The following is a 27,079-nucleotide window of genomic DNA, read 5'->3' on the forward strand; positions in this document are numbered from 1 at the left end:
TCATCAACAGGAAAGCTACAGCTGATAATATATGGTATATGTATAGTCAATTTCAGTAATTGCTAATACGTATATTCGAGCTGGTATTCTTCATTTACTGAAAACTTTAAATGCATTTGCCGTAATTGGTTATAAAAGAAAAAAAAGGCGTAATTTTAACTCATTCTGGTCCAGTGAATTTTTCTTTCTTTACAAATTGTGGCCTAGCTTCAGGAGGAAAGCGTGAGGGTACCATGTGTCCCCAGGCCCAGCCTGGATCAGGGTGACCTGGGCTCTCCCAGAGAATTACTTTCAGCAAACGAGGCACTGGATCCAAGTCCTGGAAAAAAATGTTTCAAACTGCGTTTTATGTCTATTTTTGTCAGCTCATTTTTTTTCAAAAGGAGAGAGGTTCCTACCTCAGAAAGGCAACTCCAGACCATGAATCACAAGTTACTGGAAGATGACGCTTGATTAAGACGGAAGCCTTGGAGACCAGTGAGACTTCGGTCACTCTTACACTAATGGGGTCAGACAGACTTGGGCTTGCTTCATTCTGCTGCTCACCTTGAGACCATAAGTGCAGGGAACAAGCTGTGAGACATACCTGAGCTGGCTGGGCAAGCAATTTGTGCTTCCTAGCTCAAGGTAATGTGCTCTCAACAATTTTGCTTATTCAATTTGTATCTATTGCATTAACAGATCTAGAGCTCTTGAGGGCGGGGGGGGGGGAGGGGAAGTGTTTAGAAGAATGAATACAGTCAAATACACATAATTACTTAAAATTCCACCCTGGGCTTATTACTCCAGCAGAGGCAGAATCATTGTTGCTGTTAGCCATCTTACTTGAGTTCAATAAACATATTTTTACAAAATCCTAAAGCTTTTGCTGATGAATCACAAATAACCTCAAATGAACCATGGCTATTTTGTCTTTTCTTTCTTATTAGGGACCAGTCACATGGGATATGTAGGAAGACTATGAATCATTGGAGCAATGCAGGCATGCCAAGAAATGGCAATATATGGCAGCTCAAGACTGCAGCTGTGCTTTGCTGCTGTGTTGATATATAGATACACAAGATAGGATGGCTTTTTATACCCTTTCTTCTCCTTGTCCATCTGAAAACAACTAGCAAAATATGATAAGTATTCACAAAGACTAACTTTCATCTGGGAGCTCTTCAGGGGTCTGTTCAAAGCTAATCCACAGGACCTACACACACCACAATCACCTTAGCTTCTGCCTCTACATGTTTCCGACACCAGGAAGCATTGCCTTATTTTTGCTGAACAGTTAGCACATAATCTCACTTAGACACAGAAATGAGATGTTACTCCATCAGTCTCTTTGAGGTAGTGGTCTGGTAGACTTTTGTACAGCACATGTTGTGCAAAATTTAGAGGACTGCACTTTTCATGAAATACAACTGCAGACCTTGCTTTCTTCAAAACACAGCTGGAAGAGAAGATGAAGGTACTCTGGACTGGTATAGGACAAATGTCAGAGCCTTGGACATCAGGAACCCCTGCCTCACTGAATGCTGGAGCCTGTAGGCTGTACAGTCATTCTTCTTTTCTCCTCCTCTTCTTCTTCCTCAAAGACTTTATTCAATGCTTTGGAGGGGAGAGATACAGACAGTAAAATATTAGTCTGGGAGATTTTCCAAAAGATAGGAAATGAGTTTCTAATCCCAAGGCGATGATGTAGGAGGGAAGATGTTGTTCCTGTTTCTGGCTTTCTTTTATACTGATGTGTGTTCGGGAGAGGTTTCAGGCTCTGAATTCAAAGTGGAGAGAGGTGCTCAACTCTAATGCTTACTAACATGGGGAACAGACCACAAATAAAGTACGTTTTTACACTTGTGTTTTCCTATTAGCTAGCTCTTGTGGATCCTGTTTGGAAATACCTCTTTCTCCTGCACAGGGAGCCTAGGGGCTTAAGGCTGGGTTCCGCTACCTGAAAGTTAGGTTTTTGCAATGCTCAGCGCTGTGATGCCAGAGTGGCTTCATGACATAATGTGCTAAATGTGACAGATACAGAGAAGGTAGAGTAGCTGATATTACTGTACATAGAGCTTTGACCCAGCATCTATTGAAATTAATATCTTTTCACTTACTCTCATAGGCATTTGATCCTACTGAATATTTGATTTTTAGGTGAGGAATTTGCCTTATATACTTCAGAAAACAGAGGACTAAAAGGTAGGATCAAACACAATTCTGATAGGGATTTTATATAGGGATTGATACTTCTCTTTGCATCAGCTGCAGTTATATAGGACAGGTAGTAAGACCAAGACTTTCACAGGCCTGCAACGACTGCTTTCTGTGCTCAACCTCATGCATCTGCAAGGCCTGATACTTGAGACTGGATTCTCAGCACCTTCTGAAGCTCAGGCCTTCTTAAAGTGGCAAGTCTATCTATCAAAAAATTAGACAAACAAATTTTAAATCCATTTTTGAAAAAAAAAAAAATCGTTTAAAAGATACAGAAAGATCAGGTTCTTTAGCAAAACACTTAATCAGCAAGCAGACTGATTAATTAAGCAAATGAACATAAGGTATGGTTATACATATTACGTGATAAAAAGACATACTGTGTCATCCAGCTCTCAACTCAATTTATGAAGAAGAGATCTAGAAGGATTATCCAGTTCTCTGATGCCTCAGTAATATTCAATTCCTCTCACCCAAATTAAAATCAAAGCTTTTGTAACTCTGCAAAGTACAAATATTATGGGAAACAGTATTGAAGTAGAAAGCTGTCTTTTCTGCAATACTGTTAGCTGCAAAAGCTGTAACTAATCTAAAATAGATCCTTTTTTGTCTTTGGCTTAGCCATGTGAGGGAGTACAATAAAACAAAGGGAGTACAAAACAATGTCCTATATATTTATAGATTGGATATAAATAGTCCAGCTGCAAATGTTGAAGTTCAATTTCTTCATTTCTCCTTTATTTTTCTTACATTTACAAGGTTACAACATAAGCACAATTATTTTTTTGTAGATTGCTAATGCTGCTCCTGTTAGATGAAAGAGAGAGAATTCAAAGGATAAATTAATGTATAAAGTGGATTTGGCTTATCTTTCATTAACTGAATATCTCCACTACAGTGGTGCTTCTCTTTTGGTAAGATCAGCATTTCTCAACACTGTTCCTCTTTTCCTCTTTCTCTTTCAATAATCCTTCTATATCTTCCCTCTTTGTATAATTGAAATCAATATTGTCAGCTAAAACTGCTTCCCAAATCCAGTTTACTGAAGGAGACAGAATGTAATGGAAAAGGAAGAAAATCCTAAAATCTGAAATGTCTTTCTTTTTGCCCATGATAAACAAATGTTAGGCATAAGATTCCTTTTGGGGAGGTGAAGAAAAATTTTGCATGAAAAGTATTGACCAGCTGTCAGTCAAAAAGTGACTCAAGGACCCTATTCCCCTGCTTTTTTTTTTTTTTTAATTAAATCAGCCTGTAATTGCATATAGTTATGTATAAAATTCAAGCTATTGCTACTATATACACATAGGGTAACAGGGTAAGGGAGAAAAAAAATACACTGTACAAAACAGGAAGAGAAACCTTTCTGTGTATCATCCTTGATGAAACAATCACTTTTTATAAAAGGCTACTTATTGTTCACTTTAAAATCTAATTGCTCTGATTATCCAGCTAAATCAGTCATGTGAATAGTCTTCCTCTAAAATCAGAGCAAAAAAGCTTTTTCAGGATTTAGTTCCCTGAATGGTTTGCTGGAGGAGTCTCTCTCTTTGTCCACTGACTAGTCACCTAGCCATCTTAGCAAGGGTATTCCTGCCACACAACTCACACCCTCACAACAGGCAAAATAAAGGTACACTGTATTTTAATGCGAAGTTTGTTCATATTCAGCTGTTGTTTTCCTTTATTTTATTTATTTACAGTAGGTCCTTGGTGGAAGAGCAGTAACATTATCAGGGCTGCTATGCACCTCTTAGTACTTACAAATATAATCTTAAAGCATATATGCAGAGAAATAAAAACACAGTTAGAGTTAATGAGTTTGAAATGTTTTGATGAAGTGACTTGCTATTCTGCCTTAGTAAACAAAATTATTTAGTAAATTTTAGTGCTGTGACCTTGCCACATAACAGTCTCATTTAATGCTTAAGAAAAATTATATGGGGGGGGGGAGAAGTAATGATTATTTACTGCAAAGACAACTTGATTTCAGCATCCCACTAAACTGCCTTTTGAAAATCCAAGTGTATTAAATGGTTGTCCCTTGTTAACACAATTGTGTTTATTTCTTCAAAGAAATCCATTGGATTTTTAGATAGGGCCTCTCCTTAAGGGGAAGAAAAAAAAGCTGATTCTTTCCCAAAATCATATCGATCCATGTGTGTATTACTTCTACCTTTTATTATAGTTTTCACTCAGTTTTGCAGTCCCAACATTGGGTTTACTGATCCGTAGTGCTGTCACTTATCTTCCCAGGAACCTTGGCATCATATTGGCTGTTCACCAGCTGTCATGTGTTGATACAGTCTTCAGCAAGAGGTTATATATTCTGCAGTTAGTAATTCAGTTATTTCATCTCTAATTACCAAATGCGTGGGTAAAAACTGGCTGATACTCCCTCCTTTATTTATTTCTCCCGTATTATCTTTTACTGAAAAATCAAGATGGGATAGGTATTCAAATTGTCTGTCTGGATCCCTTCTTTATGGGGGACTTGTTGAAAGATGTAAGATCAGGACTCAAGGCTTCAAGGTCTCCATCATATCAGCTACTTATTTATACAGATGATTTCCCTTCTAATAGTTACATTCTCGAGTCACTTGATTTTGGGGATGCCCAGGACTAAAAGCTTACATGTAATAATCAGCTAAGCCCCGAGCTCATGTCTATGTCTGCCCAGAACAAACTGATCTTGCGTATTTCTTCTACCTCTCTCAACACCACGGCTAACTCCAGCAGGCACTTTTGCAACTCACTATACTCTTCATCTCCTTCCGTCACTGCCCCTTCCAAAAGAGAAGTGCTGCTACCTGTTCCCACAAATTCACTTATTAAACAATCTTAGGGGCTATGACTGTCCCCTAGCATGTGAGAGACCATGCTGTAGGTCTCTCCTGTGTGATAAAATCTTAAATCCCTCTGAGCTGAATTCTCTAATTGCCAGAATATAGGGTAAGGTTTTCTCAATTACTCTTACTGTTGAACAGAATAATTAAATAGCCATTGCAAAGCTCTACAGACTAATGGCTGAGGAAGTCATTTGGGACTTGGAAGCCTGGATTCCAGTCCCTGTACTAATGAGTGTTTAAAGTGTATTCTATTAAGAGTCCCATTTCAGAAAACCCTCTAGGTTAGTGGCTAAAGCATCGAGCTAACAGATGCACATTAAAGCTCATCAAGCAGAGGAAGATATTGACCCTATTTGTTCCACATCTTGGGTGTGTCCTGAGCAGGTGAAACATTGCACAGGCACTGCTGCATCCCCTTCCTCCTTTTTCCACCACCCCTCCATTTTGCAAGGAGTGGAAACGAATACTGTGCCCTGGGAAACAGTGTGGATCTGGGAGTCTATCCTGTGTACCGTATGGTGGCATCTTATTTCATGCAGCGCCATCGTCCCTCAGATGACAGCTGTCTACTGGCTAGATCAGGTTCACTTGTTGCTTCTCAATTTCATAGTTAAATGACTAATTCTTCTGGTGTGTTGTGTAAAGTTTCTAGTTGTAATCGTCAAGTAAAGGTTCTGGATTATATTAGTGGCCAGACACCTCAGAACTGTTATAGTGCTAAGAAATACAGCATTTATTTCTATTGCTGATGCAGTGCAGTTTTTGAACCTCTAGTTCTTGTCACAGAGGTTAAGTGATGCTCTGTGGAGGTGAGCGGGTATTCAGTAGTGAGGATTTTCACTGGTTAAATGCTTTAGAGTTATGTTGTTTATGTTCTAGTATAACAGAGTTCATCATTTTACACAATTATTGTAAAGATGTACTCAGGTGAGAGATTATTAATGTAAATCATGATTAAGAAATCCATCTACTAGGAGATATTCTGGAACTGGGAACTTACAATATGGAAGCTACTGAGCAGCTATTCAAAACCAGCAAATCTTGAATCAAATGAGAAAGGGTATTCCAGGATACACAAGTATTTGCCTGACACCTTTTCAAATTAATTTCTAAAACTAAGTAAATACGGTTTCAAAGATAAGATGGTGGGCTATTGTCGAGCTCCTAATCTGGATTCTCTTCTAATCGTTTCTTCTTTTGCCAATCATAGAATCACAGAATGGTTTGGATTGGAAAAGACCTTAAAGATCATCTAGTTCCAACCCCCCTGCCATGGGCAGGGACATCCTTCACGAGATCAGGTTGCTCAAAGCCTCATCCAGCCTGGCCTTGAACGCTTCCAGGGAGGAGGCATGCACAGCTTCTCTGGGCAACGTGTTCCAGTGTCTCACCACGCTCACAGTAAAGAATTTCTTCCTAATATCTGATCTAAATCTACCCTCTTTCAGTTTAAAACCATTACCCCTCGTCCTATCAGTACACTCCCTGAAGAAGAGTGTCTCCCCATCTTTCCTGTAGGCCCGCTTTAAGTACTGGAAGGCTGCTATAAAATCTCCCCAGAGTCTTCTCTTCTCCAGGCTGAACAACCTCATCTTTCTCAGCTTGTCCTCACAGGAGAGGTGCTCCAGCCCTCTGATCATCTTCGCGGCCCTCCTCTGGACCTGCTCAAGCAGGTCTATGTCTTTCTTATGCTGGGGACACCAGAGCTGGATGCAGTACTCCAGGTGGGGTCTCATGAGAGTGGAGTAGAAGGGCAGAATCACCTCCCTCAACCTGCTGGCCATGCTTTTTTTGATGCAGCCCAGGATGGTCTTCGGTGCTTCACTGATCTTTTATCATTTCTCGAGCATCAGAATTATGACAGATCTTCATCCCAGTTTGGTTATGTACTTAGTGCTAAACTGGATCACTGGAAAAAGCTGAATGGACATCGGTAATTTAGTGGCCAAAAATTACTCCCAAAAAATTCACTCGACATACTCTGGGAATGCAGATATTCAGAGAAAATTAAGCCAATGCAAAAGGACTTGTTAATATAAGTTATAAAAATGCTGAAATTCCCCTTGCCAAAGGAGAATAATTTTACTTAGTTTATTGCAAAAAGTGAATGTTTACATCCATGGTGGACTGGAAATCCTATTGCAATAAATATTATTCCTATATGCAAGAGTTGTGGGGAAAAATGCTAGCAATCAATTCATGATTATTCATTCCCATTAACTGTTTATTCATAGTTTAATGCCTATTGTTGTTAAACATGTTAAAATTCATCAGTGAACTTATTCTTTCATTTTCCTTCAGTTAGTTAGCCAAAATAAGAGGGATTCTCTTTAGTAAAATACATCTAAAGGGATGACTGCTTAGCACAGGAAATTTCTAGAATTACATGAAATTGTTATGAGGTAATTTTATTTTTAGAGATTCCTAGGAAGCTATATTGTGCTAGACAACTATAATAAACCTAAATTAAGGATTTGCTTTCTGTAGGAAGTACAGATAGTCTTCTGCTTTGAATCTCCTTGCCTGTTTCATACATTCATATGTAGTCAAAACAATATAACATGTTCATGCAGTAAACATATTTATGCAATCTCTTTACACAGAAATGCACCAAATAATATTGTGCACAGTTCTTCAAATTTTAGATACAAATTTCCTAGGCTTCTCCTTGAAAGTTCTTCTCACCTAGCATGTCTTATTCATGTCCGCTGTCATATGTTACTGAGAAAGTACTTTCCAGTTTTCCAGTACGTCTGACTTCAGTATTTATCACCTCTTTTCATGTATTTCCCTCCTCCCTGAATTAGCATAATTTCAGCAATCTATTTTTAATATGATGTTTATATCTATTTAGTACTCTTACTTTAATGCTACAAGAGAATGAATGCTACCCTGAAAAACAGCTATCCCAAATTAAAACTACTGATTATCCTAATACTTGCTTCTCAGATGGTTCACTAAGGACATATTTGGTATTCATTTTCTCCATAACCTTATGAAAGCCACTGTCTTATTTATATTACTTTAGAAAAAGTCTTTACATCCAGGGAAATCACCTGTGTTTGCTTTCACTGTCACTGTGCCACTATTTTCTTTAGGGCTGGAATACTTGCACTATTCTTCTGCCTAGTACCAAAAAATAAACATTGGTACTAGAATTAAGAAAGTCTACTATATCTCTCAGTATCATAGTAATTGGCTTAATTTTTAGAATTGCTCAGCACCTGATCTAATTGTCAGTTTGGCAAAATACATCAGCAAAGAAGTGCCAAAAGATCTGGCAAACTGCTTCCAAGAGTTTGAGATAACTTGCTGAGTGCTTGAGCCATATTCTTTGCAGGTATAGCAGAAACAAATATGTCCCTTTGACTGCACTGCTCTGTTACATATACATTCAGAAAAACTCAAACATTAGTAAAGTCTCCTGAAAAGTAAACTGGGTTAATCTTTGCACGTGCCTTCACAGGATAAATGGTTTTGGGGTGGGCTGGTCTGTACTAAGTATGAGTTTTTGCTTGGATGCTATTGATAAGCTTGGCTTCAACAAATAATATAAAGTTGGGAACCTTAGGAAACTACTACTTTAATGTAGCAATAAATGAACAATTTTTAAACTTCTTTTACAGAGTCACCTGAGGTAGGGGTATCACCCGTCACTGCAGGTAGCTCAGTGAACAGCTTCAGTATGCAGCCACAGCCAAAGATGCATAATAGGCCAAAGAACAACAGGGAGAATAGCTTAATAACTTGGAAGGCAACGCAATAGCCTTCTCTGAAGTGCTGCACTGGGCATTTCCTATCAAGAAGGGCACTTCAGTGCTAAAGGAGGCTGAGACAGCGATAATTTCCATTGAGAAGGCAGAGAAAACACTTGTGAAAAAACATACTACAAGCCCTCCTCACTTAGCTTTTTTGAGTGTTCTTCTAAATATCTGCACCCCACAATGTTATAAGAAAAAAGGTGTTTTAAAGAAAAGGGTCTAAAAATAAAATACATGTTATAGAAAAACAGAACAGGACCTGTGTCTTCTTCTCCTACCAGAGAAGTTAGTGGTGAGTAAATGAAATTTTAGAAATGGGAATATTCAAAATTTATAATGGGATTCTTTTTTCATAAAATGTGAACCTTTGCAAATTACTGTCTTGTTAAGTCCAAGCTTTTAGCTCAGAGATATTAAAAGGCAGCTGGGGTATCAATGTAGATTTATATCTAGCATTTCAAATAAGAGACCTTGGAAGAGAGACTCAACCTACTGTCTCATAGGCATCACTGCCAAAACTACTATGGGGCAAAGCTGAGATGAGACAGGCATGCCCCCCGCCCCGCAATGGGGAGATGCGCTGGAAAGGAGCTCCTACCAGCAGCAGAGCTATGGTTGTCCCTCCCTCCACATGGACTGATCTTTCTGCACTGCTCACCAGACTTCTGCCGCCCAAGTAAGTAATTTAAAGTCACCCTGAATGCATCACCGTTCTCCTGCCTGTGTAATCACTACCGAGGGGACGGATTATCCCTGTATCTGCTGCCAAGTCCTTAGCACTCCCTGTCTACTGAATCCCTGATTAGAGAGAGATTAGGGACAGGATACTCATCTAAACTTGGAGCCTGGGCACTGCCTTCTCCCCACAGATAACGAAGAGGGACAGTCCTGGTGTTCATGTGCCTTATCTGCCTGCTAAAACTGAGCACAAGAGGAGGGACATGTCAGCTATCTCCTCCATCTGCTGAGGACACAGATCAAGTTTGTAAAGAAGACAAGATCTTCTCGCTGGTAGAACTGTTCTTTAAAGAGCATGTATCTTACATCAGCAAGCCAACTTTTGTTGTTCAGGACTTAGGCCAAAATGATATTTGTATTCTACATGGATAAAATCTGTTCCCAGAATTTATCTTTGGCATTTAATTACTGACATTCTTGCACTTTAAGAAATTCAGTGCTGGTGGCACATGGAATTTAGAAAATTTCTTTTGTATGTATATTGCATTTCTGGCCAAAACATCACCTCTCATTCTTGTAATTACACTTTTCAATTCCCATGTCTCAGATTTTTTTTAAACATCTGCTGTCACATCTATTTTTGAATTGCAGCTTTTTTAATCCTTCATTACCATTCTTTCCACTTCACTTAGTTCATTGTCGTGGTTTAACCCCAGCCAGCAACTAAGCACCACGCAGCCGCTCGCTCACTCCCCACCAGTGGGATGGGGGAGAGAATCGGAAGAGTAAAAGTGAGAAAACTCATGGGTTGAGATGAAGACAGTTTAATAGGGAAAGCAAAAGCTGCACGCACAAGCAAAGCAAAGCAAGGAATTCATTCACTACTTCCCAGCGGCAGGCAGGTGTTCAGCCACCCCCAGGAAAGCAGGGCTCCATCACGCGTAACGGTTACTTGGGAAGACAAACGCCATCACTCCGAACGTCCCCCCCTTCCTTCTTCTTCCCCCAGCTTATATACTGAGCATGACGTCATATGGTATGGAATAGCCCTTTGGCCAGTCTGGGTCAGCTGTCCTAGCTATGCTCCCTCCCAGCTTCTTGTGCCCCTGGCAGAGCACAAGAAGCTAAAAAGTCCTTGACTAGTGTAAACTCTACTCAGCAAGAACCAAAACATCAGTGTCTTATCAACATTATTCTCATCCTAAATCCAAAACACAGCACTCTACCAGCTACTAAGAAGAAAATTAACTCTATCCCAGCTGAAACCAGGACAGTATCCACCCCTTATTCCATACCATTTACGTCATGCTCAGGTCCCACATTATCCAATACATCCTCATTAACCACCACCCCACTTATTCTATGGACCACTCCTGTAAAATGTCTGTAAAATGTCCATAAACATCCACAAATGTCCACATAATGTCCATTGAGTTCATTTAGTCCATGACTTTGGGCTCCATCGGTGATGGTGATCACACAGGACAGGAGAGGTGGTGTGTCGCATGGAGTTTTTGGGCACCAAAGCCAGCTCATGTCGGGTCACTGCTGCACTTGCACTGCTTCTTGTAAGGCTTCTCCTCCATTTGTTCAGGTGGTTCCTGCTATGGTAATTCCTATAACATGCAACTCAGACCATGGGTTACAACAATTTAAAGGTATTTCCATTACAATCTCCACCCCTGGCCACTTTGGGCCAGGATTAACATTGCAATGAACTCCTCCCCTTGCTCCTAGCCTGGCTAGCAACAAGGGGTTCCTGCTACAGTAATTCCCATAACATGCAACTCAAATCCTGGGTTACAACAATTTAAAGGTATTTCCATTACAATCTCCACCCCTGGCCCCTTTGGACCAGACCATTGGGCTTAACACTGCAATGGACTCCTCCCCTTGCCCCTGCTTCGGCTTGGACTTATCCACAGACTGTAGTCCCTTAGGGGTTTACCTGCTCCAAGTGGAGCCTTGTCTATGAGCCACAGTCTCTCCAGGGGTATACCTGCTGTGGCATGGATTTATCCACAGCCACAGTCACTTAGAGGTGCACCTGTTCCCACATGACCTTCTCCATGGGCCACAATGCTTTCAGAGATACACCTGCTCCAGCGTGGCCTTGCCCGCAGCCACAGTCTCTTCAGAAGTAAACTTGCTCCACCATGGCCTTACCCATGGCCACACGCTTTGAGGTGCTCCAGCATGACCTCATGCACAGCCAGTGATGCTTCAAGGTGTACCTGCTGCAGCACAGACTTATCCACAGCCACAGATACTTCGAGGTGTACCTTCTCCAGCGTGGACTTATCCTTGGGCCACAATCCCTTCAAGAGGTATACCTGCTGCGGCACAGACATAACCATGGCCACAGACTCTTCGAGACATACCTGCTCTGGTATGGGCTTATCCACGTCCACAGGTGCTTCGGGGTGTCCTGCTCCCACATGGACTCATCCACAGGTCACAGTCCCTTTGACTTGAGTTCACACTGGAGTTCCAGCCTGTCCAGTACAGCAGCACAGAAACAGCAGCGATGCCCTGGCCATCTGCCAGCCCAGGGCATGGCTGTTGTTGTTATCAAAATGTTCCCAGGCACAGCACAGTAAGATGATAAGCAGTTCAGCAAGTAGCAAAAGCAAAAAGCAGCCACTAACAAGCACTAGACTCTAATATACAGTAAGGCAAGCAAGCCCCGTGGCAAGCACAAAAGCCTGCCGTGTAATATCTAAACAGCACTAACAGCTATAAATTCAATCTAGCACATTCCAATTAAATCTGTCATTATCTCGAACCCTTCGAGCCCCACGTTGGGCACCAAAAAGGACTGTCGTGGTTTAACCCCAGCCAGCAACTAAGCCCCACACAGCCGCTCGCTTACTCCCCACCAGTGGGATGGGGGAGAGAATCGGAAGAGTAAAAGTGAGAAAACTCATGGGTTGAGATGAAGACAGTTTAATAGGGAAAGCAAAAGCCGCACGCACAAGCAAAGCAAAGCAAAGCAAGGAATTCATTCACTACTTCCCAGTGGCAGGCAGGTGTTCAGCCACCCCCAGGAAAGCAGGGCTCCATCACGCGTAACGGTTACTTGGGAAGACAAACGCCATCACTCCGAACGTCCCCCCCTTCCTTCTTCTTCCCCCAGCTTATATACTGAGCATGACGTCATATGGTATGGCATAGCCCTTGGGCCAGTCTGGGTCAGCTGTCCTAGCTATGCTCCCTCCCAGCTTCTTGTGCCCCTGGCAGAGCACAAGAAGCTAAAAAGTCCTTGACTAGTGTAAACTCTACTCAGCAAGAACCAAAACATCAGTGTCTTATCAACATTATTCTCATTCTAAATCCAAAACACAGCACTCTACCAGCTACTAAGAAGAAAATTAACTCTATCCCAGCTGAAACCAGGACATTCATGTCTATAGTTCCAGTATTCTTTCATAGTGATTGCTGTCTTATTTTCATTTCTAGCTCCTCTGTTATGAGTTACTTTTATATTACAGATCAGAGACCAATAAGCAAGACTGATCCACTTGAATGGCTTTTAGCCACTTATAAAGAAATTGTTTATGAGCATACTAGGGGGCATTTCCATGCAGGTTCATGCTTTGCCACATAAGAGGCAGAACTGCCACTCTCCCCTCCAGTGTGGGAACTGTGCATCCATTTCCAGTGGTTTAGCACCTAACTTCCCAGTCTGCTTGCAGCCCTGAAGTTACAGGTGCACGTGTAGATGCCAATATATTGGCAGAGATTGTGCCTATCATACAGCAGCCACCTTTCTGCAAATGTGAGCCATTACATTTCATTAGAAAATGACATCTATAATTGTACGGCTTTTTATTAATGCTTCCTATATTTCACTTGCTGTAGGTTTATCATCCTGGCCTAGATTCTGAAATTACATCTGCCACTGTCTTCTAGAACACTTTTCAAAAGCAAACATTCAGACTATGTCTACAAAATATACGTTTACATCTGCAAAGAGATACTTTTGTAGAAAGACATGAACAAACATTCTCTGGCACACACATTTGGTCTGTGTAAATACTTGCCTGTAGAAATGAAAGTGTTATGCTTGAAACAGAGTTGAACAAAGTTGGAAGGAGCAAAACTGTGAGTAATTTATTTTTCAGCAGGAAAATTAGGCAGTTTAGGTTCACATCAAACCAGATTTAGGAGTTCTTTTTCATCCCTGACAAAACCAGAAACGCTCAACATGTAATATCATGTAATTAAAAAAAAAAAAAGTGGTTTAGTTGTTGCAATGAAAGGAAAATAGATGAACACAGAATTTGATAGTAGGTGGCATTATTCTCTCCCTTATTCAGTAGTCCTATTGTTAGAATAAGTCACCCAGGGCATCGCAAACTTTCAATCCCCTTCTGGCTTTGCCTGGTGGATCCAGCCCCACCGGACAGGACAAGGTGTTCTCAGCAGAGACATTCTTGTGCCACTCTTTCAGTATTTTTCTGTATTGGATAGATAGATAGCTATTCATTGGTGTAGAAGCAGAAATTATGGTGTTCACCTTCAAGTCTTAGCTGCCAGACTTCAAAGGCATGACCGCATTCTGTGACTTTTTTGTTTAACATTAAATGTAACAGCCTCAGAAGGAGAAATAATACATTCTGTGGACAGGCTGGATCAATGGGCTGAGGCCAACTGTATGAGGTTCACCAAGGCTAAGTGCCGGGTCCTGCACTTGGGTCACAACAACCCCATGCAACACTACAGGTTTGGGGAGGGGTGGCTGGAGAGCTGTCTGGCTGAAAAGGACCTGGGGGTGTTGGTTGACAGCCAGCTGAACATGAGCCAGCAGTGTGCTCAGGTGGCCAAGAGGGCCAATGGCATCCTGGCTTGTATCAGGAATAGTGTGGCCAGCAGGACCAGGGAGGTGATAGTGCCCCTGTACTCGGCACTGATGAGGCCGCACCTCGAATACTGTGTTCAGTTTTGGGCCCCTCGCTACAAGAAGGACATCGAGGTGCACGTCCAAAGTAGGGCAATGAAGCTGGTGAAGGGCCTAGAGCACAAGTCTTACGAGAAGTGACTGAGGGAGCTGGGGTTGTTTAGTTTGGAGAAGAGGAGGCTGAGGGGAGACCTTATCGCTCTCTACAACTACCTGAAAGGAGGTTGTAGCGAGATGGGGGTCGGTCTCTTCTCCCAGGTAGCAAGCAACAGCATGAGAGGAAATGGCCTCAAGTTGTGCCAGGGGACATTTAGATTAGATATCAGGAAAAATTTCTTCACAGAGAGAGTGGTTAGGCAGTGGCACAGACTGCCCAGGGAAGTGGTACAATCACAGTCCCTGGAAGTGTTCAAAAAAATGTGTGGATGTGGTGCTTAGGGGCATGGTTTAGAGGTGGACCTGGCAGTTAGGTTAACCGTTGGACTCGATGATCTCAGAGGTCTTTTCCAACCTTAATAATTCTATGATTCTATGATTCTGTTCCAATACGCTCATGCACAAAAAGGAGCATGAAAAGGGTGTGAACTGGGATCACTGAATAGCTGATTATTTGAGAAAGCAGAGCTGGGATTTATTGATTTTTTTTTACCAACACAATTTCAGATAATTCCGTCGTGCAACAGCTTAGGAACAGGCACCATTTTTTTGTGGAAAATGTTGTATCTGCAAGGGGGAAAAAAAATCCCAAACGATCATCCAGCTTTGGGGGAACTGCAGTTTCAACCAGGTATATGAAAAGGTGACAGTTCATTCTAACTTGCATTGCAAACATATTTAGCAGTATGTTATTTTTATTCCTCATCATAACTACTTCTAGCCCTACAGAATTGCCACAGCACATAGTTCTGCAGTCTTACCTACTTTTGTTGATATTGCTTTTTTTTTGCATGGTAGCACCGACTAATGTAATAGGCAAATACAACCTGGAGTGTACTTTATGCAAATCATAAAATTTAATAGTAAATTAGATATTCTGTTGACATTCATGGCAGTCAAAAAAATAAAACAAAGTAAACCCAAATCACTAACTTCTGTAAAACTGTTCGCTAGGTCTGGAAGATAGGAAAATTTGAGAGAGACATTTGTACTATTTCCTTTTAGCTACCATTGAATACTGATTTGGTAAGTTTTCTTCAGGAGTTTAAAGAGTAAATTTCTGACAGATTAGAGTAAAAATAGTCTAGGCACTTTTTGCGAATAAACATAGCCAAATGTTTTATAATGTGGCTTTTTTTTTTTCATTAATGCCACACTTCCCATGTTATAAATAAAATTATGGATACTTTATGTCAAATATAAAGTCTTTTTTTTCTTTTTTCTGTTATGCAAAACATGCTCATAAAGCATAAATCGTAAAAAAGCTTGATGAAGTTGAAAAAGAAATTGCCAAAGCTGAAGTGGCTCTCCAGAGTTAGTAAAGAGCACATGCAGACACTTAAAATTGCTTTAAACTAGCAGTCACGTAGCAGCTTCACCTCTTGAAATGGCAGTCCTGTCAGTTATGTAGCATGTGCATGGAAAGGGCAGCAGGACAAAAACTTACCCAAACTGACAACTGAATGTTAATTGAATGACAAATGAATATGATGACATTAGCTTGCAGTGAATACTCCTTTTCCGAGATGCTTAATTGATGACATGCTGAATTTTCACACACAAGACTAACAGTGACCACTGTTTGGTGTATTGTAAAGTATAAGTAATTCTTGAAGGTCAGGATAAACACTTAGAGATTGTTAGAAATTTCTAGCAAATGCCACTTGAGCCTCAAGACTTCAGGCCAATTCTGAAGGTAGCTTTAAGAGCTACGGTTCAAAGTGCTGCATATGCCCCTGAGCATTCAAACACTGTTACTATGCCCAAACAGCCGTAGAAGCCTGAACATGAGAAAGTCTAGACATGGCCAGCCGGCTCCTGTCGCTCCTCCAAAGGGGACAGCAGTAGGTGTTCCAGGGGTTCAGTGGGTACTTGTGCACTGCTCTTGGAGAGGGGCCTACGAAAGTGTCTCCCTTCATTTCCTAGAGGGGGATTCTTGCTCTTACTCCGATGAGAATGACTATTTTTTGGCTAGATCCACGTGTCATGGGTACTTTCATTCTGTCTGACCCAATGAATCATCTCACATTTCATGGCTAGACAACTGTAAGGGGAGGGATTGGTTGTCCCTTCCCCCAGCTACAATACAGCTTGATTTTTAGGACCTGCTCTCTGAGATCGAGTGTGTGTGTGAGTCCATCCAGGCTGTCAGAAAGGAAAATCACATTTTCTTCCCTACTGTGTTTATGTAGTGAAGAAATTAGCTTGCATTTAAGAGGAGGACACAACAGGTGATGGTGTTTAAAAGAAAATGCTTAGGCTCCTACCCCATCAGAAGAGAGTTCTCCTGAACAAGAGAGTCATTGGTTAAGTGTTGGTCTTGAGATCATGTTCCTATCCTCAGTTCATATTCCTGACTAGCTTAAGCTCTGCATACGGGGTTGCTAACTCCTCTAATCCATGTGCTTGAGCTCTGCAGTGAGGGTCAGGTGCCTAGAAACATGGTGCATGGAGGTGCAGGTGGACATTGCATCTCCACCCTTCAGAGAACATGGCTGGCTGAATACTGGAATTCTGTCCTTAGAAAGAAACTACCTTACCGAGTAGTATGTGACAATTTGAGGACTTGTTGCTCTCAACACTGACATCTGTTTCCCAAGACGGTACAGAAAGATCTCTTACCTATGTGCCTTGTTTGTTTAGCAGTAATGATTGCAAAGGGAAAATGGATTCCTACCATGCCTATGGGTGGCTTTCTTCTCCAGAGGATAGGCTTCTGTGAGACAGAAAAACAAGTTTTATTCGCACCAGCTTGAACACTGATACATTTTTAATATTAGAAAAATTAGTCTGAGAAAGAACTTCTAGGACATACTTTATAATAGTTACAGCAGAGATTTCATAATTAATTTTGGCCTTCCAAAAAGATAAAGAATCTAAAATGCTGGTCAGGAGTGAAAAAACCATACTGTCCATGTATTTCCCATTTCTGCATCAGACTACTCTAAGGTAGAATATATTTTGAATGTGTGAATTTGTAGATAGAATGAAAAAAAATTATGTTTTTTCCTTTGAGAAATGGTCTGGCTACCCTAACTTTTTAAAGCAGTCTACAGTGTTATATGTATTTTTAAATGTCACTTTGCTAATACAAGAGCTAGTAATCTGATTTATTGGGTTGCAGAGATGGTTTTTACCCAGCTGGAAGGAAGTTCAGTTCTATAGAAATGTTGTCTGAATGGGATAAGATTTTATGAGCTATGTGAAAAGCCTTACGCCCTTTCTCCTTAAACTTAAGTTTTTATAATTAAAACTGCCTAATCCTTTCCTTTAAAACACAGTTAATTTTTGGTTGAGTAGTATGGAAATATAAGGGATAAAGGAGACAAGTGAGAATTACACTTCAGAAAATGAAAATTTCATAAAACTTCCCATCACTTTCTGGAATGTCACTTCAAATAGTTGCTCCGTCACTGAGTTTATCAAGCCAGAGCCGGCTTGAAGCACAGATCGATTGAATAACTTCCTACTTTGACAAAAGCTGAGCCGTAGAAGTCTTCCCCATCTTCCACCACCTGACCCAGAGGCGCTGTCAAGTACCATCAGGGTAAGCATCCTGTCTCCTCTGCAGTAGGGAAGGGCAAGAAGGAGGAGTAATGTGAAGGGGAGGGGAGGGGAGAAAAGAAGGTGCTGCAGCCAAGCCTAGCTAGGCAGGAAGGAGCGAGATGCTCTTCCCTCAGTGACTGCCCCATTCCTCTGTCCCAAACTCGTTCCTCAAGTCAGCTATCTCATAAATTAGAAAAACAACCACATAAATACAATTAAGTGCATATAGAGTAGAAAGTAGGACTGCAGGTAACATAAAATTGGACATTGCCTTCCACCTTTTCCCTGCTTCCATTTGTTCTGCATGTGTATAAATTTTCCAAACTTGTTAGAGATACGATTTCTGCAAACAGGACCACAACATAAACTGATACTTGTGTATGTGTGTGTTATGAATGTATCCAAAAGGCTTTAGGCATGATGATGACAACAACGAGCAAATGGACTTTCATGACATGGGATTTGAATGTGCTGTTGGAGTTGTAGAGTCCTTTGGTGAATCAGGACTGCAGAAACAAACAAAAAAGCCCCCAGTAAACACAACCAAAGAAGGAACCTTACACTTGATACATGTTTTGAGTTGGGAGGGCTACGGACTGGAAGAACCTACAGTGCGTTTAAGATTTGAAAGCAATCATACACACCACACATTTGCCACCTGATAAAAGCAAAGTCCATCTCTTGCACTTTACAGCCTAATAAAGGATCATGTTATTAAGTAACCTAGAATGAATTTTCCAAATACAACAATGCCAGTGCAAATCCATAGTAACTATGTTCTGATGGTAAAATGGAAGCAGTGAGGGCAAAGTACCAATGGACAAAATATATATTTTTTTAATATGGGCAAATGAAATGTAATTATCTAGCATCAATTGCTACATGAATCAGAAATGGCATATTTCATGGAGAGGAAAAGCACTCCTAACATCTTCAACTTGCGCACTACCAACTTTGCAAGGTATGATCTTATATTTAGACGTAAACACTGTCTCACTGGACTCAATGGGTCAACATTCTTCAAATACTGGATTCTGCAAGGTTAAAAGTAAGCTCAAACACTTGATACTCCCCGCCCTCCCCCCCCCCCCCAAGTCACTCTGTGCTTTTGCATAGGCTGAAACGGAAATACTGCATGATGTTATCATTTCAGTAATTGAACTGATTTAAAGTTCTGTGAGAATAATAAAAGGCAGTCAGATTAAACATAATGTAATAGTCACCCGCTGAGCACCTGTAACGGCTGTGCAAAATAGTATTAATGCTGATGCAATTAGCTACCTAAGAAATTCCTTGTAGGTGGCAGTATCCCTTGATAATGAGAAAAAAGTAGGAGCAAGAAAAGAAGTCATTAGGTTTGTGTGATCTCCAAGTACTATAAAAATATCCAGAAAGGATGGAAAAATTAATTAAGGGAAGAAATATTTTTCCCAGCTGTTTTGTGGACCCCATCCAGTAATTTCAACATGTTTAATAGTAATAAAAAATTTTGTTTGAAAAAAATTCAAAAAAACTCCAGCCCTTGAGGAAGGCCCCTTGACGGGAGGAAAGGTGTGCAGCAATTCTAGATATTCTTCAAGCTGCACCCCCATGAATTAAGCATCCCCACGTCTGAAAATTTTGGTTAGCATTTTAAAGCTGTCAATCCCGTGTCCTTATCTTTTGTATCCTATATTTCCCAGCTAATAGATGAAGGTTTTGAACCAGAGTGAATCTGCATTTTCATTGGTGATATGCTGGAGAAGTAGAAGTGTAGATTAGTGGAACAGTATAAAATCAAAAGTAGAAACAGTAAAGTATGCCTTCTTCTAATATGTAGCTGTACTATCTGCACCGAGTCATTATTTGGTATTTCTTCTTCTTCCCCAACTACTGTGGGACATCATCGAAAGGTCTTTGAAATGAGCACAGGTCCAGCAGGGGTGGGACTCCAGTTAGGGCAACCTGATAACAGAAGTTGCTGGGGTGAACGTCAGAGACATCTGGTGAGTAAAAGCCCTGCCAGATGGTATGCAAAAGGTAATTTACACACATGGCTCATATGGTTAGTTTCCATGCCACCGTCCTGGCAGCCGTACTGCAGTCAGTTTAGCGTTGTCTCACAAAGCATTTTTATTGCTGCATGGATACCCCTGAATGATCTCATGATACCATACTGCTGTCAGCGTTACCTCTGTTTTTATTAATGTGACTCTGCTTTCACTGAATGGCATCCTTCTGTGTATACAGAGAGTTACATACACGCTTGCTTTTTTTGAACTGGAGAAGGCTGTTTCCTTCGGTGCTTTCTAGAAACTCCTAGGTCTTGTGCAGAATATGCTTTGAGTTCAAAATACTGTTACAGAATGGAATTTCCTAGGCTTTTTCTTTCCCCCATTCCTTTTCTTTCCTTTTCATTACTATATTTCTATATTTTTTGACATTTTTATGAGTGTGGAATTCTCAGTGCTTTTAGCAGGAGTCTGGCATGAGTAGGGGCAATAGGATAACAGCCAAAATAGCTTTCTAATACCTTTTATTGTAGCCTGTAGGTGTTGCATCTCCATTGGATGTTGTTATGTGAGCTTTTCAAATAACTAGCCATTAGCTCTCACTTCAAATATTTCAGTGCTTTTTTCCTCTCAGAAATCTAATTTTTCCTGTGTCTATTGAGCTTCCTGTCCTGCTATTGATACAGTTTTGCTCAACAGTATTTATCTTGTCCTTGCAATTAGTGGGGTTAGAAAAAAATTCTGTTTTCCAAACATCTCCAATAACCACCATTATCAAATGAGATCTGCTTTCTCTTACTTTATACAAAGGTGTACACACACACACACGCAGGTACACATACACACACACAAACACGTGTGAAAAAACAGCCTCTTTGGCAAAGTAGCAGCAGGACTTTTGATAATCAGTATGAGCACTTCCATCCAGCATATAATGAAAAGATAGAAAAAAACCAAAGCCCCCAATCCCAAACAGATAATGTTTGTTTCATAGGGGTTCACTGTTACTAGTTTAGTATGATTTAGCAGCTCAAAGCTGCCCATGCTAATTTATTTGTGATACGAAAGAATATAACAATTCAATTCACGTGAAGAATGTATTTTATTTCTGGAAATAAATACACTCATTTTAAAAATTATTTTAAAATTATTTTACAAGGGAGATGTTAGATTAAATAGCATATTTCTATTCCGGCTCATTAATCAATGTCACAGAGAGGAACCTTCTTTAGCTATGAAAATGCAAACTCTCAACAATTCTTATTTTAGACCTTGAAACTGTGATGAGATATCCCAGGATGCACAATGGAACTGAAATAAGACCTCTAGCTGATTAGTTTTGTAAAATGCTGTGTGATTAGTATGACCTCTTGTGTTAAACATGGGAATATTCATTTGTTTATTCACATAATGAAACAATCAAGCAAGTAGCTGAAATATCCAAAAGCTAGTAACAGCACTATCTTTCCCATGTCTACAAATAAACAGGATAGCAGCAGTAGATGTAGTAAAATTGGGATTTGTAACTTTTATATATGAATTAGAAAAATAAACGCAATCATTTCCCCATATAGAACACAGCTATCATATATTTTAGTCTACCAAGACTTTAAAAACATCAATTTTTTCTTCACATTTCTAGTAAAACCTTGTATGACCAGAGTAGATGAGATTACAGGACAGAGCCTTGTGACTTCTAAATAAAACATGAAGATTTGCCAATTTCTTAAAAAGCCTTTCATGGTGAACTAAGTCCTGAGGACTTTATCTTCTGTTAAGGAGAACAATTAAAAGAAAGTATCTTTAAGCAAACATTAAGGACATGGCATGCACAGAAAAGGAAAGATGAAACTTAGGGCTACCTAAGTCTTTAACTAGTTCACAAAACATATATTCTGACAGCACATTTGTGCAGGACTTTTATTTACAGAGTGATAAAAGCCCATGTTCCCCAAGATTTAAATTTTCTGAGATCCATGCAATTCATATGTGTGTTTGAGAACACAGGCAAAACTGGACCAGTGAGATGGAATTATAGCACTATGACTTTTCAAACAAACAATGGAAGATCTGAAGCTGTGTTAAACAGTTAAAGACAGATCATTCTTAAAAATAAAAGCTTTTTAAGCTTTTTTTTTTTTTGGTCTTTGGTGCTCAGGAGAACTGAGTGCAACAGAGACCATCCAAATGCACTTTAGTATCATTTAAAAACACAAAGTGATGCATTTGGAAAGTGCTTTATCATTCATGCAAGAATGTGTGTGTGGATTCTTATTCAAAACTTGGTCTTTCAACAGATCATGAATTATAACAAGGCATTATGATGCTGTATATCACACATGCTCCTACTGATGGGTGCTTTTTCAAAAATAACCTATGCTATATAAACATACTCAGAGATTTTTAATTTTTGGTCACTGAGTAATCTACGTATATTGTACAACCATGATATCTATGACATTGGCGAGGGTTGTTTGATTGTGTGTGTGCAATATGTGCTTGCTTTAAAAGGTACACCTTGGTTAGCAATTAAGGTGTTGACATTTTATAGCAGAGCATATTTAAAAACTTTGTTATTGACGGTGCCTCACTCAAATTTCTAAAATGCAAGCCATTCAAGGCTGTAGAGTTTCAGAGAAAACTGAATGTCATGTGAGACACAGAAATCATATGGATGTATATTTATCCTATAAAGGCTTAGTGAATTTTGTCTTTGACATTAGAGAGAAGTGAAAGATGTAAGGAGACCTTCCACGCTATTAAATTTTGCAGCTGATTTTTCAAGCCGCAAAGACAGTGCTGCCTGACTGGGGGGAAAAAAAAAAAGAAACCCCTCTTATAATCTCACCTAGGTGACAAGAACGGCACGGCTGTAACAAGGTAAATCACTTACCGTTTTCATAGCTCTTCCCTTAAAGAGTCTTCCCTTAAATACAGGCAGAAAAGAGGCTTTACCTGGCGCAGACACTACTGTGCCTAAGGGAGCTGCGGGGATGAATTATTCAGTGAGAGTTTGGGAGGGAAAGGAAGGGGAAGAGGCAAAATGGTAGCAGGCGGCCAGCTGAAGGAATGCACCGGCACCGCGCGCCAGCACGCCGCAGCCGGCGGGGGACGCCGCTACTCGGTGACGCCGGTGCCCTTTCACGGTACAGCTCCTGCCGACCCGCCGGAGCAGGTCTCCGGCCCCTAAACCGCCCCGGGCGGCGGCCTCACACCCCGGCGCCCGGCTCTCCCTTCTCCGGCTGCGGGAAGCAGCGGCCGGCAGAAATCCGCCCCCGCCCCCCCTTCGGGACAGGCCCGAGAGGCGCCGGGGAGGGCTCCCCGCAACCCGGCCCCACGGCCGCCCGCGGCCTCTCCCCGTTCCCTCCGGCGGCGGCGGGAGGCGCGGGGCCCGGCGGGGCGGCGGAGCGGAGCCAGCGCGACGCTGTGTTTTGCAGGGCGGCGGCGGCGGCGGCGGCGGCGGGCGGGAGGCGCCGCTGGACAGCTCCGGAGCGCGGCGCCCATGTTCCGGAGACGGCGCAGATGTGAGCGGCGGCGGGGAGCCGGGGAGCCCCGCCGCGGCGGCCCCTTCCCGGCGGGGGCGATCCCCGCCCCCGGGAACCCCCGGGTTTCCGCGGCGCGGGGCTCCCCGCGGCGGGCGGGGCGGGCGCGGGGGCGGGGGGCGAGGGCAGCCCTTACCTGCGGGCGGGAGGCGGGAGGCGGAGGCGGGATCCCCGGGCGGGGCGGGGCGGCGGGGGGACCCCGCGCCGCCCCCGCCGCCTCACGCCGCGGCCGGTCCCCCCCCCCAGGTGACGTGATGCCCGTTGTTTTGGTCCGCCCGACCAATCGGACGCGGCGGCTGGATTCTACGGGAGCCGGGATGGGCCCTTCGTGGCGGCAGCAGGACTCTCCCCTGCCGACCATAACGCATTGCGCAGGGTGCACCACCGCCCGGCCCTCCTGCGGCTTTAACGGCCCCGGCATGGACGCGCCGCGGCACTTCCCGGCGGGCTTCGGCCCCGAGCAGCAGCAGCAGCAGCAGCGCCCGCCGGCGCCGCACTGTCAGCAGCAGCACGGGCAGGACAAGCAGAGCCTCCTCCTCCAGCAGCAGCAGCAGCAGCAGCAGCAGCAGCAGCAGCAGAGCCCATGCCTCCAGTGCAACAACTGCGCCTACTACGGGGCTGCTGCGGCAGCCGCGGGGGATAACCTGCCCCTGCTGCTCCGCGCCTCCTCGCCCCTCTCGGGCGCCTTCCGGACTCACTCCTCGCCGCTCTCCTCCGCCGCCTCCTCCCGGCAGGGCAGCCAGCTGAACGTCAGCGAGCTCACCCCCTCCAGCCATGCCGGCGCGTCCAGGCAGCCTCACCAGTACCCCCAGTACCACCAGTGCCATAGCCTGCAGCAGCAGCAGGCAGCCAGCCCCAGCAGCAGTGTCAGCAGCGGCAGCACTCACCACCATCACCACCACCACCACCACCACCATCACCAGCAGCAGCAGCAGCAGCAGCAGCAGCGCCGGGAGAGCAACCCCTTCACCGAAATAGCCATGAGCAGCTGCAGGTACAACGGCGGCGTCATGCGGCCGCTCAGCAACCTGAGCTCGTCCCGCAGGAACCTGCACGACCTGGACTCCGAGTCGCAGCCGCTGCAGCCGCCGCTCGCCAGCCCCGCCGCCGCCGCCGCCGCCGCCGCCCCCGGCACCCCCGCCGCCCCGGAGATCGTGGTCTCCAAGCCCGAGCACAACAACTCCAACAACCTGGCGCTCTACGGACCCGCCGGCCCCGGCCCCGGCCCGGGCGGCGCCAGCAACGGCGGCGCCAAGTCCAGCAAGAAGAAGAACCAGAACATCGGCTACAAGCTGGGGCACCGCCGGGCGCTCTTCGAGAAGCGAAAGCGCCTCAGCGACTACGCGCTCATCTTCGGCATGTTCGGCATCGTCGTTATGGTCATCGAGACCGAGCTCTCCTGGGGCGCCTACACCAAGGTACCCGCCGCCTCGCCCCCGGCCCGCCTCGGCAGCCGCTCCCACCGGCCCCTGGGCGAGCCCAGCGCGGCGGGGCCGCTCGTCCCCCGTCCCGGCCCCGGCCCCAGGCAACCCCCCGCCCGGGCCGGTGGCGGGGTGCCGCCGGCCCCCGCTCTGCCCCCGGCAGCGTGAGGCGAGGCGGCCGGGGCCGGCGGTGGGGCGGGAGCGGCCCCTCGCCTGGGTCTCTGAGGGACGGCGGTGTCTTTCTCTTGCAGGAGTCGCTGTATTCCCTCGCTCTGAAATGCCTTATTAGCCTCTCCACGATTATCCTGCTCGGGCTCATCATCGTGTACCACGCAAGGGAAATCCAGGTAACGTTTCCTTCTGCGGGCCGGTGGGCGTTGCTGGCGTGGCTGGGGTGCGAGGCGGTTTGTCCAGGGGCGCAGCGGGGGTGCGTACTTGGCGCTTCCCGCTGGTTCAGAAAGCAAAAGCGATGGCCGCGCGCTTCCCGAAGTTGGGTGAACGGACCTCAGCCCTGGAGAGAAACACAGCGGGCGTATACGTGCCAGGGAGCTCTGCCTGCTGGGGACTGTTGCCTGCAGTTATGCTATAGGATCGCCTAGCGCTGAGGGTATAACACACTTTCTTGGTGACATGCCTGCCGTCTTCCGTAGCAGATGTACAGCAACAGTCTCTTATTTCCCAATGACTAAATTTCATGCTGTGCGTTTTCTTGACGGCAAGGTTCATTATCTTCACCGTGCAAGGTATGTAATCTTCACTGCGCTGTCTTAGATACGAGCAGACTCCAGGACAATGTTTAAGAGGAGGGGGAAGACTTGTGTTCAACTTGTTTTATTTAATGCTGAACAGCCACTAGGAATGTGACAGAGGAAAACTGTCAGGAAAGGTAGGGTGAAAGGTAGGAGGAACGTAATGATCAAAGCTGTAGAGTAAGTCTCACAAATACTGTCACAGGTTCTGTCCGAGGGACTTAGTTCTCATTTCAGTTGTGATTTTTTTGACCAAGAAATTAAAATTTGGAATTTCAGCTCAACTGAAACATACAACAGATAGATTTCAAAGTTTTGAAGGGAAAAATACCTTATTTGTAGATACATTGGTGCTTTTGCTTTTTCAGATTAGTTAGAGATACCTTGAGCTACAAGCTGAAATGACAGCTTTCAAGGGCAAAGAAGACTTTCTCACTGGTACCAATCAGTAAAAAAACCCCAACAAACCACTTAAAATAAAATTAATTAGTACCCTGCTTCTGTGCAAATGAATGCTGTAATTTCAATGTGGAATGGTACCATAGTCTCCTACTTAGGGTAATGTTAGAGAAGTATTATGTTACTGAAGACTCTTTGCCAAATTGGATCCTGTTGTGCAGTCCTTGCACATGCAAAACTTCTATTCCTGGCTCAGAACGCAGTTTCTCTGCATTAATATCAAAGATATTGAAAGCTGTTTAATGATGTTGTACTCAGTAAACAAGTGTTCTCATGAAAGAGCATCTTTATAAACTACTGGAGTACTAATGAAGAGGTTTCTTTATCTGTATAAAAATAAATAAGTGGCGCTGCTGCAATGTGGGAGCCTTCTCTGGTGTATCTTCCCACAAGTGGTGCTTGAGGCATGAAGAGCAAAGCTGAAAAAAAAATCTCTGTAAACATTTGAATTACACTATGCATTTTCCAGAAACTTTAAATGGAAAATTTTATACAAGATAGACAACTAGTTGTAGGTCCCTGTATGCATCAGCTTATACTAAATAGTTACTCCAAGATTCAGCTGGGTTTTTTTTTCAGCTAAATAGTTACAAATTTTCGTTCCCTTAGGAGTGTGTTATGGATCAGAAAAAAACAATCTTAAAGAAATAAAGTTGTAATTCTGGTTTTTGTTTTTTTTTTTTTTTTTTTTTTATTGATAGTTTTAAAGAACTTCTTCATATATGCGACTACATGGAAGGAGTTATGCAATCATGTGACTTAATCAAGGTTAATGTAGTTTTCAGTGCTGCCTGACAGTACAAAACACAAGCATACGTGCCTGTAAAA

General features: G+C 43.1%; 1 protein-coding gene across 1 annotated transcript in view; it reads left to right on the forward strand.

Annotated features, from left to right (window-relative positions):
* Positions 1–23,582: 23,582 nt before the first annotated feature.
* KCNN2 (potassium calcium-activated channel subfamily N member 2) overlaps positions 23,583–27,079 on the forward strand; it is a gene marked incomplete at both ends in the record, with an annotated part of 75,511 nt that continues 72,014 nt past the window's right edge. The window contains 3 exons of the mRNA XM_082335626.1: positions 23,583–23,604; positions 23,869–25,040; positions 25,295–25,390. Of these exons, the coding sequence (XP_082191752.1) occupies positions 23,583–23,604; positions 23,869–25,040; positions 25,295–25,390 (1,290 nt within the window). The remainder of the gene's footprint in view (positions 23,605–23,868; positions 25,041–25,294; positions 25,391–27,079) is intronic.

This window comes from Platalea leucorodia (genome assembly GCF_965183815.1).
Source record: "Platalea leucorodia genome assembly, chromosome: Z".
Classification (NCBI taxonomy): Eukaryota; Metazoa; Chordata; class Aves; order Pelecaniformes; family Threskiornithidae; genus Platalea; species Platalea leucorodia.